Below are 13,705 nucleotides of genomic sequence, written 5' to 3' on the forward strand. Positions count from 1 at the left end.
AATCCATGAACCAAGGCACCAGAGCCATGGAGATGCAAGCTCACATTGCGTACGCAAAGTGTTGACTCTCGGAGTAGCACGGGAGACAGTCAGCTTGCTATGGGAAACTCGTCTCTTTCGGTGTTTACCCTCATCTCCCGAGGCGCGGTCTCCTTATCTGAGCTTCGCTGTGCATCCAACCTTCTTTGCTCTTGATATAGCTGGCCCCCTCGCCGGCCAGACGAAGCTGGTGGGATCCAACCATAGAACCGGAACTGAGCCATTGATCACCACCCAATACGAATTCACCGCGCTGACTAGAAGAAAATACGCTCAGCGTGGGATTCCACGCTTCATCGGCCATGGTCCGCGGCTGGTCTAGACAGAGGCCCTTTTGCTCCAAATCCACGGTTGTTGCGCGGATCCATCGGGTGTCCCTAGTCAGCCGGTAAAGCTTGATTGTACCTTACAGCGTCTTATTATCAATCTGCTATTGAATTCTTGTCCGAGTACATAGATGCACAGCTTGTCGGCTCTTGAACGCAGCGCGTGTGTAGTTCCTGGGATCAAACTAATCGTTCGTTATCGCAAGAAATGCCCAAAATTTGCTGCTCTGAGTAGACAAGGCGAACTTCTCTTGTCCCAGCAGTTCTCTCTCCGGTTCTGCTTTCCGAACCAGTGCTTGGAGGTTGCCATCCACAGATATCGCCTCGTAACATTTCATTCGTGGGCGTGGGACCCGAATTTGTTGAGAAATAGTGCATCCGCTGGACGACACCTCTGCCTGCATCCATGGTTTCATTGCTTCTACAGTATTCTCGGAACTTGGCTCGTACCAGTCGGTTTGAGCGGAGTGATTGGAATACCGGGGTCGTGGGCTGGCCCAAGATGGGCCGTACGAAGGGTTGTTTCTGGGGTCTGAACTCAAACAGCCCTGGTTTCTGTGCCATATCATGTGCAATCATAGAGGGAATCGACCATCATAGAATACCAACAAAACAAAATAGGAATTAATGAACAAGAAAGGGCCTCCAATCCTTGACAGGTGTGATCTTCCCTGACCTCCCCCAAACACCCATAACCCCAAGTCTATCAAAATGACTCTAAAAAACCACGGCACCCAAATCGCATATAAGTGAGTTTCATAAGCATATCACGCCCTCGATTCACCAGCGTCGACCATACACCGAGTCCTCGGGTGTTGGCCGATTCGATGGGGCCCGATGGGTCCGGTCGCGCGAGTCCGACCGAGCTGAGGTCTGCGAAGATGGCCGAGGACCAGTGTCTTCGCCCGAGTTTAGAAGGCGAGTGGGCTGCTTGAAGTCCAGGGTACCTTGCTTATCCTGGAACTTGTGCTCGGCATCCCGGCCGAAGAGGGCCATCATGTCGCGCATGGTCAATTTTCCAGCGGCGGATTTGCCCTCGATGGTCATGTTTGCTAATTCGCGCTTGCGGTCTTGGAGGTCGACGATGCGCTCTTCGACGGTGCCCTTGATGATCATCCGGTAGATTTTGACGTCAATTGTTTGATTGAGGCGGTGGACACGGTCAATGGCTTGTTCTTCGACGAACTTGAGAGGATATTAGCAACTATTAAAGAGCAAAATCTTGCATCGTTGACTTACCGGATTCCAGAACGGTTCTAAAATCACCACCCGACTAGCAGCAGTCAGGTTGAGACCCAGAGCACCAGCACGCAAACTGCAAAGCAAAACACGGGTACCACTGTGGCTGCGAAGCTTGTTGAGACTGGCCTCGCGCATGTCATTTCTCATTTGCCCATCATACCGGGCAAAGCCGATGTTGGCCCGCTTCAGGAAAGGCTCAATCTTGTTAAGCATCGAGGTGAAGACGGAGAAGACAATGAACTTGTAGTCACCCGACTCCTTGTGGAGAAGCTTCATAAGGTGGCGGATCTTGGTTGAAGGCAGCTCTCCATTTTCGCCCTCGGGATTCTCGTAAATATCCTCCTCCGTGTCGGATCGGGACTCATCGTCAGAGTTGTCCAGGATGATGGGACGAGTTTTCTTGGCTGACGGGGAGTCAATTTCATCATTGTCAGAGTCAGAGTCATCAGAGCCAATCCACTCTCCGCCGCCTTCGGCGTTTTCGTCTTCCGAGCCTCCAGCCTTGCCAAGTTTAGATATACTGCGCTGGTCTACTGGGACGATCCATTCAGCTTCATCCCCTTCATCCCCTTCATCTCCTTCGTCGTCGCTGTCAAGGACGACCCTGCGGTTCTTTCGGGAACGAACGGGCTCGGCGGCTTTGTGCTCCTTGTGAGCCTTCTTTGACTTATGCGTTTTGTGCATATCCTTCTTCATGAAGTCGGTGTTCAAGTCGGCTTCGCAGTCATTGCAACGAGTAGCGCCATTCTTGGCATCGGTCTGGTTGAGTGCCATTTGGCACACGTCGCACTTTTTCGTCACAACGCTAAGTGCACCAAAGAGATCGGCAACATTGTCAAGATCATCTTGCTTGTTTTGCGAGGCGTCGCTTCCACTGTTCCCATTCTGCAAGAGAACGTCCTTATCAGCAGCCAAGTCGCTTTTGACCAGATCGGGATGGTTGCATGCTTGACGGAGACGCAGCAGCAGTGTCAAAGCACCGGCATAATCGACCTTCGAGTCGCCCATCATCTCCTCAAGGCTGTTCTCGGTACGCCGTTCCAGGCGCTTGTAGAAGTTCAACTCTCCGTCCATGAATTCAGCATTCACTTTGATGACTTCACGCTTGACGATCTTAAAGCCATTGGATGATTTCTTCTCCTTGCCATCTGCGTCCGGCTTGCCAGGCTTGAAATCTTCATTGTTCTTCAAAACATCCTTGGTGCGACGCTTCATGAATGCTTTCAAATAAACCTGCAGGCGTTGAATAGCCAGGCCACCGCGGCCGTTAGCCAGCGGTCTGCTGATTTGATCACGCCAGGCGGCCAGGTCGTTGAATGGCTTGATGCGGAGGAATTTGATCAGGCTTTGTAACTCATCAAGGTTGTTTTGCATGGGTGTTCCAGTCAAGCACCAGCGGTATTTGGCGTCTAAGGCGCACGCTGCTTGCGTAGCCTTGGCATTTCGGTTCTTGATGGTGTGAGCCTCATCAAGAATAACACGGTACCAATAGTTTGCAAAAACGCCAGACTTCTTCGCCTTGTCAGCAGCGGCAGTTCCAGACTCGGAGGTCAGTGTTCCGTAGGTTGTGATAACCACATCGTATGTGTCCAGGTCCTTAGACGCCTTGGCGCGGTTGGTTCCATGATACACGCAAACGCGAAGCTTGTGTGTCTGCTCGACCTTATCGCTGATCTCGGACTCCCATTGCTTGATGAGAGCCAGAGGAGCAACGACCAGGGTGCTTTTGGAGAGCTTGGAGGCGGGCAGCTCCTTCTCGGCGTCTGATTTCTCGGGTTTATCGGTGTCTCCGCTGTGTTCGTGTTCGGGTTTGCGATTTCGGAGCATCAAAGCGATAGCCTGTACCGTTTTACCCAATCCCATGTCATCGGCAAGGATGCCACCCTCGGGGAAAATTCCCTTGGTCGTGCGCCGACCTGTCTCCTTGTCGCACATCCACTTCACACCCTCAACCTGGTGAGGCAAGAGTGTGACTTTCAGGCCCTCGACGGTGCCGTTGTCGGCATCGTCGTCGTCTTCTTCTTCGTCTTCCTCCTCCTCCTCATCCTCCTCTTCATCGGCCTCCACATCGTCTTCTTCCTGGTCTGTGATCTCGTGCTTCTTTTGCTCTGCCTCCGAATGGCCCACAGAGGCTATAGCAGCCTTATGTTCGGGCTCAGCTGACTTAGTGTCGTTGACAGTAACCGCCTCAAGCTGGGCAGCAAGATCGTCAAGATCGTTGGATTCATCCTTCTTCTCCGCTTTGGGAGGCTCGGCCTGCTTGGCTTTTTTAGACTGCTTCTTCTTTTTGCCTTTCTTCGTTCCCTTAGATTTTGGCCGGGATTGCTCCTCGTCATCTTCAAAAGCACCCTCAAGCAGGGCCTTGATATTTTCATTCGCCTTTTCAACATCAACATAGCCGTACACGTCCATTTCACCAAAGCTTGATGCATGGCCACCAGGAATATTGTTGCGGTCTTGAGGGTTCGCAAAGGAGTTCACATCCTTCGTCAAATCAATGAAAGCCTGAAGATTCTTCGTCGCGTTTGACGGTTTCGGGGCCGTTCCTTTCGACATAAAGAGGGGTCTTGGGGCACGCGGAGTTGTCCAGTTCGTATTCTCGGGGCGCTTGATTGGAGTTGCACCGGTGTTATATCCAGATCTTTGATCATTGTAGGCTGCCGGTCGTACAGGCTTGAAGGGATCGAACGGTCCGCGTTTCGCTGGCGTAGATGCGACAGCAGGAGCTGGTCGATGGCCCTGCGGAGCTCCATATTGCTGCTGACCATGCTGTTGACCCGGGTTCGGAGGCTGAGGTCGAGGGTGGGCACGGTGGTGCTCAGGTCGCGTATGATTGGATTTGGGGATATTGAACAGGTGACTGGATTGACTAGATCGGTTCGGCTGGGAAGGTTGGGTAGGCTGGGTGGGCCGATATTGTGCCGGTCCCATCGGCGAGGGTCTGCCAAACTCTGGCTTCTGAGACTCCACGGGTCGATGCTGCTCATTCGGCTTCCCCGGTATGAGCGGCTCTTTCGGTGCGCTGCTTTCTCTGGCCATGTTTCAGGTGCAAGTCTAATGTAAGAAATGGTCGGGATTATTCGCTGTTGTCTGTAAAAAGGACGAGACGCAGGGAATCAAGATGAAACGAGTGCTGTTGAAAGTCACGGGGACGCGTCTTCAGTTGGCGAAAAAAGTAATATTGTGTCGCTAGAAACGTCTAGGCGTTAGCACCAGAATCGTCATTTTTTGGCCTTATCGACGAGACTCAGTTTCTTCGGCCGGACTAGCGGGGTACGCCATTCGCTCAAGTCGAGGCTTGAAGTTTGGAGAATAAGAGAAAACAAGAGTCCATATGTTGCTGACATACCTCAGATCATGATCTCTCGGTTCAAAACTCCGTTGCCAGGATTGGGGGAGGGGAACGGTTGAGGAAGAATGGCGGCTCTGACCTCGTTATCGATATCGGTTTTGTTTTGGAGCGAAGGCGGGGCGGATTCCCCAGCAACGCTTGCGGCCTGAGGCACGAGTACATCCGATTGTTTTGGCCAGCTTTAAAATTCTATCTCACGATGACTAGATTATTCGTCTTGATTTCAGATACAGACTTCTCAAAATAGGGGCGTAGGCATAGCGGTGAGCGAGTTGTTTCCACGGCAGTGATATATTCCTTCCTAATCTAAGCCAGGTTCAACCTACAAGACACTGTCTAATCCCGAAATTGCGTCGCTGTATTTCATGAATAAAGAATATGTAGCTATATCGTATAATCAGATCTCCCCAATAATGCTCTTCAAGATTTCTGGCACAATGACCCCAGCATCACCTTGAAAGAACCAGTCGCACGCCCCCTTCCCGCGAGTCGGCATGTCCTTCTCCATATTAACCACAACAACCTTCGCTCCGTGGTTACGAGCCACGTCAACATACCCTGCCGCAGGATACACACTTGAGCTCGTACCGATGACCAATATCAAATCAATTGGAGCCGATTCGACCCAATTGTCGATCTTTTCGAGGGTGTCAGTCGGGAGCGGCTCGCCAAACCAGACAACGCCTGGTCTTAGAAGGCCGTTGCACTTGGGGCACTGGGGCAGGTCTTCCTGAGTCAGTTCGGGGATGGGGTTATTCGTGTCAGAGATGTCAACATCTTTTGCGGTGGCTTTGTCTTCCAATGCGTCTTGTAGGGAGTTGGATGCTTCTTCGCCGGACTTGTCAGTTTTTGACGGACCCAGCAATGATGAGTGCTTCGGAATATCCAAGGCGGGGGCGATAGGATCGGTGAAATCATTTTGGCGTGAGTAGTTGCAATAGAAAGAAGTACATTTAATGTCGAAGAGAGACCCGTGGAGTAAATTCAGTTGTTCCAGGGGATGCTGCGCTCGTTGCGAAAGACCTGAAACCCGATGAGGTGACCAATATTAGCATATGCGCAGATGGCGACCATTAAGAAGCCTGAATGAATATGAAAGTAAGTGATTCGTACCATCGACATTTTGGGTCAAGGTGATAAAGTCCTTGTTTCTCCGTGATAACTCCGCCAGCGCGTAATGAGCCTTGTTCGGTTGTGCCTGGAGAGCCATATGCCGCCGATAGCTGTAGAACTGCCAGACCAGCCCTGGGTTATCGTCAAAAGCCTCTGGTGTTGCTAAGGAGGTCGCATCATAGTGGCGCCATAATCCTCCAGCGCCGCGAAAAGTAGGAAGGCCAGATGCTGCGGAGATGCCAGCTCCGAGAAGGGCGAGGATTCGCCGACAGCCTTTCAGGTATTCGGTGAATGACTGAAGATCCACGGAGGCAATGATCGCTTTATTAGCTGTGGCTGCCATGGTCGCAATTTTGAGCAGGAAGAATGAAGAGAAGGTGGTTTAGTTTATCGACGAAGCCCAAGCTCAGTTTTGTTGGAGCCCATGACGTGGGACTCGGGGGGGGGGGAAAGCGCCGATCTATTATGTGGAGTAGGCAGAACCTCACCGGGTAGACATCAGCATACAACTAAGCCTCACGGATAGGCCACAGTCCCTGTAAATGACCCGAGCTGTGCTTTGGAGAGACCTGCAACATGCTCATCAGATATCCGGTGGATGTTCAATCCCGAGCAATTCATTGTTCATCTTCATCTAAAGTGCGACTTATCCCCCGCCCACGGGTATGGTAATCATGACGGAGAGATAAAAATGTTCCTCAGCCCTTAACCTGCATCCGACATTCCAAAACAGGTTTCTGTATACGTTTATTTCGGTGAGATTGCCCGAGCGACACACAAAAAGGAAACAAAATACAGTCACTGGCCTGGCCTGTTTCAATGAAATATTCCCTCTTTGAGCTGATAGAATGGAACTAAATTAAGGTAAAAGCCAATGAAGTGCACCCCAAAGCCCCATAATCATTAATCAATGGCTTAACCATGTTTCAATCTATTCAATGCTGCTCCTCCTGAGGGAGGGTCACCTTGACCGCCGCCTCCGCCAAAGCGCGATTCTGCTTATTCTTGGTAGCAATGAACGACGTGATGTGCTCCGGAACCTCGCCCAGTGTGCCATCACCGCTACGGATGGGCTCTCCAAATGTCTCCCAGACGGGGACCACACCAGTCCAGATGCGGTTCGTGATCTCCTCGTTGCCATAATCCTTGCGCTCGTCGGAGACCCCACCATCGCGGATCTTGCCGCTGCCATCCACGATCTTGACCTTCAGAATGACAGTCGATCGCATCTCAGCACGGTCAGGCGGTACGCGCGAGTTGTCCCAGCGGTTGGTGACGACGGAGTTGGTGATGAGCTTCATGGCCCAAAGCTTTTCCTCTTCATCGGTGACTAGCTTGGCGTAGCCGTGCAGAATTGCCGAGCGGTAATTATAGCTATGGGAGTTCGGGGTCAGAGACAGGATCAGACCGTCCACTTTGCTGGCGGCCACGCAGATAGGCAGGCCGTCACCTTCGGAGTTACAGGCCAGCTTCATAATGCGCGAGCTGACATAGCCGTGAAGGTAACAGTCCAGCGGCTCGTCAATGCTTGCGGACGGGAATTCGTAGGATCCCATCTGGCCGATCATGGGGAGAATGGCCGGGAATGGGTCCTCGGGCCCTGGGTTGAAGGAGACATGGAGGACCTGAGAAGCATTGATGATGGAGTGGATAGGGCCCAGGTCATAGGTGGCTGTCAGACATTTGTCAGTTCGTACACTCCGGGCAAGGGTATAGTGACTGCATGGAACATACCACGATGCTTGTACCGGTTGGCGGTGTTGGATATCCGCTTGGGGTATGTGAGTGTTCGTCCCATGGTGCTGATGGTTTGCAACACAGATGGAAGAAAGATCTGTCAGTACCAAAGCGAACCAAACTCTGGATTAAATATCAGCTGAAGACAGAGATAAGCTTCTATATATACTCCGGCGATTCGGAATTTGCGATAGGGTAGCTTCGCAACACGCTTTCCGGCACCCGTTCGAGTAGGTCCATCCGCGCCAGCGTTCCCCGCCGTGTGCGATTGGCCGCCAGGGCGAGGCCTCGACCGGGCAAGTGTTGCGCCATGAGTCAGGCGGTGGTTCAGTAGTGGCCCAGTGGTCTAGTGGTGTCCAGTTATTCGCCCGCAAGCAGGCAGGCCAACCGGGCTAATCAGTCGCGAGTACTGAGCAGAACTCTGTCGATCATTGTTATCGGGGATGCTGCAGGGTGGGGAAAGCAGACGCGCCGGCCGATTCCAAACGACGCGGAGGTGATTGGCCCACACCGCCGACTCAGTCCCATCACCAACTGCTCCATTCGATGGTTCGATCGGCCAATCTATCACCGTCTCACATCTCTAATCACCTCCTCACAGCATGGCAGCATGCAGGTCTCTCGCGAGACAGTGCGCTCTCCAGCTGCGCCCTTCGCTTCGATCGTTTGCGTCTCCGGCGCGTCAGTGCCTCCCTCGTGTTAATCCGGCGCCGCGGCGCAGGGCGTATGCAACCTCCATTGCTGCTGCCGACCTCCAATTCGGCCAGCCGTTGCACGAGACTCATCCCCACCTTCTCAGTCCCGGTGAACGTATGTGATCTGATCTTCGCTCGCAGGGCGTATGAGCGATTAGCTCAAGTTAAACTGACGTGTCTACGAGCCAGTCACCCCCGGAATCACCGCCCTCGAATATGCGCAGCGTCGGTCCCGGCTCGCCAACAAGCTTCCCAAGGGCGGTGTCGCTGTACTTGCAGCCTCAGAGGTCAAATATCGGGCGCCGGGGATCTTCCATGAGTACCGGCAAGAGACCAATTTCTTCTACCTGACAGGTATGAATACAGTGGCGAGCTCAACGAAGAACCCTAGCTAATTGTTGACCTTTTCATTCTACTCCGGACAGGATTCAACGAACCCAACGCTCTAGCCGTGATCGCAAACGACGGGTCTGGCGATAACCATATTTTCCACCTCTATGTACGGGAAAAAGATCCTAAGGCAGAGCTTTGGGATGGGGCACGGTCCGGCACTCAAGCGGCAGTGGATGTCTTCAATGCGGATGAGGTGCGTGGTTTTTGCTTGGGAACTATTGAGGTATCGTGGTTGACACTGGGACCCTGCAGACCGGGAACATCGAAAAGATCGGAGATATTTTGCCCAAGATTGTCGCCGGTGCCACAGAGGTATACTCGGACATCCCCACATTCGATGGATCGAGATCATCGCTGCACCGATACCTTTACGGACCTACTGTTGCGTCCGAGAAGTTGAAGAAGATTGTCGACCACCGGAGAGTCAAGCCATTGAAACCACTGCTCAATGAAATGCGAGCATTCAAGAGCGAGAACGAGGTTGTACATTTGCGCCTGCTGGGACAGGCATCTGGGAGAGCATTCACCGATTCGATGCGAAAGACCTTTGACACCGAGAAGGAGCTATCCTCGTTCCTCGAGTACCAGTTCAAGGTCAATGGGTGTGATGGTAGCGCATACGTTCCCGTCGTGGCAGGTGGACATGTAAGCGTTCGGCTTCCCCAATGACGAAGGAGCCGAGACTAACAGCTGTAGCACGCGCTGAGTATTCATTACACGCGTAACGATGATGTTCTTAGGTATGTATAGATGATGCCTCTGTGCCGGATACCGGCTTACAGACTTGAATAGGGATGGAGATTTGGTGCTAGTGGACGGCGGCGGTGTAAGTGCCTTCAATCCCATACTGGTTTGATCCACTGGCTTACAAATTATCAGGAGCTTGGAAGCTACATCTCTGATATCACACGCACTTGGCCCGTGAATGGCAAATTTACAGACCCTCAGCGGGATTTGTATAACGCCGTTCTGAACGTGCACCGGACTTGTCTGGCACTGTGCCGCGAGAGTTCCAAGCTCTCTTTGGACAAGCTGCATGGTATCGCCGAGAATGGCCTTCGAGACCAGCTAAAGCAGCTCGGATTCGATCTCTCTGGCAACGTACGAGCCCACCCTCAGATAAGATGGGAAATTCCACTAACTTTGGACAGGCCATGAGCGTCCTATTTCCCCACCACCTGGGCCATTATATTGGTCTCGATGTGCACGACTGCCCTGGATATTCCCGAGGATATGATCTCAAGGCTGGTAACTGTATTACTATTGAACCGTTCGTTAACCTCACCGTCGTCATTTAGCTTCAACACAGCGAGCTAATTGGTCTTAGTGGTATCTATGTTCCAGATGATGAACGGTGGCCCGCCCATTTCAGGGGCATTGGCATTCGCATCGAAGATAGTGTGTGCGTGAGTGATGATCACCCGATCGTCTTGACTCCCGAGGCCGTCAAAGAGGTGAGATAGCTGCGATTTCTTTGATTCTCTACGGTGTATTAACAGCGTGTTTAGGTCGTAGATATTGAGGCTCTGCGTAGTTAGAATACCCTCAAGTCTGTATATTAGTAGTCAGATACCCTCAAAATATCCATGTACAATACATCCAACACCAGCCATCTTCTAGTTTTACTTCCTATAACACGGGGGTGGTAGTCCGTAGGTTCAGTTTCGCGGGTGCGCGGTGGCTGGTCCAGGGAGGGGGTTGGGACTGTAAACATCCGAAGATACAATACGCAATAGGTACTTGGGAAGGGAGAAGATGCGATGAACTTCCTGATTCCAGAGGCAATAGATTAGACTTAATTTAGCAGAAAGCTTGAAAGAATTAAAGCCGTGGAGGAAAGGCACGTCGCGCCGAGAGGAGGAATGTAGTGTTGATGTTCATGCTTCGCGCGACGCCGTTGGTTGTCCGGCGCACGCCCAAAACAAACTGAACAGCGGGCTCCACACCACACGACTTTGCCCGTCGAACTGCTCTTCCCTTCCACTTACCCCAATCCCTCCCCATTCAACCTCCTTCCCTCTCCCTCCCAAGCTCGAGGGTCTCCATTGCCCCGACCTTTTCAGCTCTCGTGTCTTCCCTCCCGTGTTATCATGATCCCGTTGTGACCTCATTCGGGCCCTGCAAGACGTGTAGCACGTCGCGTGCTCGACCTCCAATACCCCTCCTCCACGGTGGTTCTTCCCCCATTCACTCAAGTATTCTACGCGTTTGACCCTGAGGGATTGCTCACACATGGCTGCTGTGTTTGTGCCGCCGTCCCCTCAAACCTCCCTGAACATGTCGACCCGCCGCCCACTCGCCAACGTGCCGAATGCTACCAATTCTCCCCACAGGGCTGGGCTCGTGCCGGGCAAACGAGCACGATCCGGCCAAATCGAGATTCCCTACGGCCAGCCGCCGCCAAAGAAGCAGGTGACGGACGCGGCAGAGCAGGATCGAAGCCGGTCCGCGGTGTCCCAGAGCACCGAGTCGAAGTTGTTTACGCGTCGGTCCAACAATACCAACCCAAGCGCATTCGAAAAGAAGCTGGTGGCTGCGAGAGAAAAGGAACGATTACCCCAACTGAAAGGGTCCAAAAACGAGAAGCCTTCGGCGGATACCATGGATACCATTCGCCAATGGCAACGGCACTACCGCAAGGCGTTCCCGCAGTTTGTCTTCTACTTCGACAGCATTCCCGAGGATGTACGCCGCAAGTTTTCGCGACAGGTTGTCGCCCTGGGAGCTGTAAGTTTTGTCCATCCTATTTACATTCTGCTTGTGATATTTTCACGCCATCCGTGGCCGCTTTTTCCGAGCATAGCTGCTGTCGATTCAAATATACTCTACTTTTACTAACTATCAAAATCCTAGTGTGAGGAGAAGTTTTTCTCTCGCCTGGTGACCCATGTTGTTACTTCTCGTCCCATTCCCCCCGAAGCTACTACCACGAGCCCGACCGAGGAGTCCGCCCCTGGGACAGATGGGGCCAATGGTGACAACATGCAGACTGTGAACCCTTCTCTCCTGGAAAAGAATGCCGACTCGCATTTGCACGTCTCGTTGAAGACTGAAGTTCGCCGCGACCAAGGAAACATGGATGTTCTACAGAGGGCACGACAAATGGGGATGAAGATCTGGGCACTGGAAAAGCTGCAACGTATGATCACTACGATCAACGACAACGATATTGGCGGTCAAAATGATAGTGCGTCTCGAAGCAAGACTACCGGTGGAAGCACTGCGCATGGCCGTGGTGAGAACGACCTCTCGCGCGTTCTCCGACAAGAACTTCTCAATGGACCTTCCGATCGTGACCCATTTGCGTCCATGGAGATGGTGATGTTCAAGGGACCATTCATCTATATCCACGATATGAACGAAAAGACCAAGCCGGTCATGGTGCGAGAATACGCCCGGGTAACTAGACGTCAGGATGGTGTCTGGCCCCAGTTCCGAAGCGCGCCTCTTGGAAAATGTCCTTTCATTGATGAACCCCCAAGCCGGAAGGAATATGACAGACACAGGATGCGTCAGACTCAAAAGGAGAAGAAGGTCGCTATGCAAAAGGCGGAGGGTTCTCGCAGCAAGCCATCTACTGCAGTCCCCACAGAGCGAGCTGTTGACACCAAACTCGTCACAGATCTTTCCAAGCCCAAGCGGCCAGAAGATCAACCTTCTAAAAATCCGCTGGAGATCTTTACAAAGCCACTGCTCGAAGAGGGCTATGAACGCAAGAGCTCCGAGAGCTTCATTCCTCCCCACTTCCCTCGCACTGGTCCATTCTACACAGGCCGTGAGCCCGCCGCATCTGGTGTACAACCATCCAATGTCACCTCTGCTATTCGCTCACAAATGATCTCATCTACTGCTGCCGCACCTGGTGCCAAAGCCGGATTGAGCAAAGAAGTTCACGGATTGAAAAGAAAGGTTCTTGAGAAGGGCACCGGCAGTATTGTGCCTGGATCGATGGCCGCCCCTCAACGTCCGAGCACGGGATCGGGGTCCTTCTCTTCTAAGAGCCAGCACAACGCCACTACCAAATCCACTGTTCCTGAAAAGAATGGCCAGGGGGATGCACACCAGACAGAAGGAGCTGGCACAAAGCGTCGACGGGATGAACAAAATGATACCCAGCCTAAGAAACCCGAACGACGAAGAGACCCCAAACCCGGCTACTGCGAGAACTGCAGGGACAAGTTCGATGACTTTGAAGAGGTTTGTCAAGTCCTACCTCAGACCCAGCCCCATGTACTTGATGATACTAACAAAGCTTTAGCATACCATGACAAGAAAGCACCGCCGGTTTGCCCAGAACACATCCAACTGGGCTGAACTTGATGCCCTGTTGTTCGACATTCAACGACCTCTGAAGGAGGAAATCGGATTTGACGAGTGATTGATCTGTCGATGTTTACGATTACTGCCTCAATTCGGCTTTTGTGGGTTCTACCCAAGTCTCTGTGAAAACCATATTTGCATCCTGGTACCCGTCGGATTTTTTGTTATCTTCGCGGTTCCAGTCCCTTTTCTGTTTCATTTCTGATTCTTACTTACGATGCTCTGCCTCTGGAAACGATACACCAAGGCATGCATAACCATCATACCCGCGGCATCGAAACATGTGCATATGGGGAGTTTCTTTTCTCTTTTTCTTTTTTACCTCGCATCAGCACCGCGCAATCGACAGTACCCTGGTCGCACTGATCATGCAGTTTTCATCAACTCAGCCTTTTGGAAGAAGGCCCCCCGCTCGTTTCACAGACTTATCATCCTCCATTACTTTTCTCCCTTGTATTTGTTATGATCATTTTTCTGCATAAGCAGCC

At 52.2% G+C, this 13,705-nt stretch overlaps 5 protein-coding genes across 5 annotated transcripts; 2 read left to right on the top strand and 3 right to left on the bottom strand.

Moving 5' to 3' along the window:
• Positions 1-1,145: 1,145 nt before the first annotated feature.
• Positions 1,146-4,646, bottom strand: N7482_004162 (putative SNF2 family helicase/ATPase; the record flags this gene model as incomplete). The annotated part of the gene is made up of 2 exons (XM_056686287.1): positions 1,146-1,550; positions 1,605-4,646. 2 exons carry the CDS (start codon positions 4,644-4,646, stop codon positions 1,146-1,148), a joined length of 3,447 nt encoding a protein of 1,148 aa, XP_056545029.1.
• Positions 4,647-5,356: 710 nt separating this feature from the next.
• N7482_004163 (SIR2 family NAD-dependent protein deacylase) lies at positions 5,357-6,415 on the bottom strand (the record flags this gene model as incomplete). Its single annotated transcript, XM_056686288.1, has 2 exons — positions 5,357-5,982; positions 6,073-6,415. 2 exons carry the CDS (start codon positions 6,413-6,415, stop codon positions 5,357-5,359), a joined length of 969 nt encoding a protein of 322 aa, XP_056545030.1.
• Positions 6,416-7,007: 592 nt separating this feature from the next.
• On the bottom strand, positions 7,008-7,870 carry N7482_004164 (pyridoxamine 5'-phosphate oxidase family protein; the record flags this gene model as incomplete). Its single annotated transcript, XM_056686289.1, has 2 exons — positions 7,008-7,744; positions 7,807-7,870. The coding sequence occupies 2 exons, from the start codon at positions 7,868-7,870 to the stop codon at positions 7,008-7,010; spliced, it is 801 nt and encodes a 266-aa protein (XP_056545031.1).
• A 541-nt stretch (positions 7,871-8,411) lies between these two features.
• N7482_004165 (aminopeptidase P family protein) lies at positions 8,412-10,435 on the top strand (the record flags this gene model as incomplete). The annotated part of the gene is made up of 10 exons (XM_056686290.1): positions 8,412-8,619; positions 8,694-8,858; positions 8,930-9,090; positions 9,150-9,542; positions 9,594-9,637; positions 9,690-9,723; positions 9,777-9,998; positions 10,049-10,167; positions 10,225-10,351; positions 10,406-10,435. The coding sequence occupies 10 exons, from the start codon at positions 8,412-8,414 to the stop codon at positions 10,433-10,435; spliced, it is 1,503 nt and encodes a 500-aa protein (XP_056545032.1).
• A 694-nt stretch (positions 10,436-11,129) lies between these two features.
• N7482_004166 (protein serine/threonine kinase activating protein nimO) lies at positions 11,130-13,275 on the top strand (the record flags this gene model as incomplete). The annotated part of the gene is made up of 3 exons (XM_056686291.1): positions 11,130-11,624; positions 11,751-13,094; positions 13,156-13,275. 3 exons carry the CDS (start codon positions 11,130-11,132, stop codon positions 13,273-13,275), a joined length of 1,959 nt encoding a protein of 652 aa, XP_056545033.1.
• Between the last annotated feature and the right edge of the window lie 430 nt (positions 13,276-13,705).

This window comes from Penicillium canariense, assembly GCF_028826845.1.
Source record: "Penicillium canariense strain IBT 26290 chromosome Unknown utg000002l_segment0_segment0, whole genome shotgun sequence".
Lineage (NCBI taxonomy): Eukaryota > Fungi > Ascomycota > Eurotiomycetes > Eurotiales > Aspergillaceae > Penicillium > Penicillium canariense.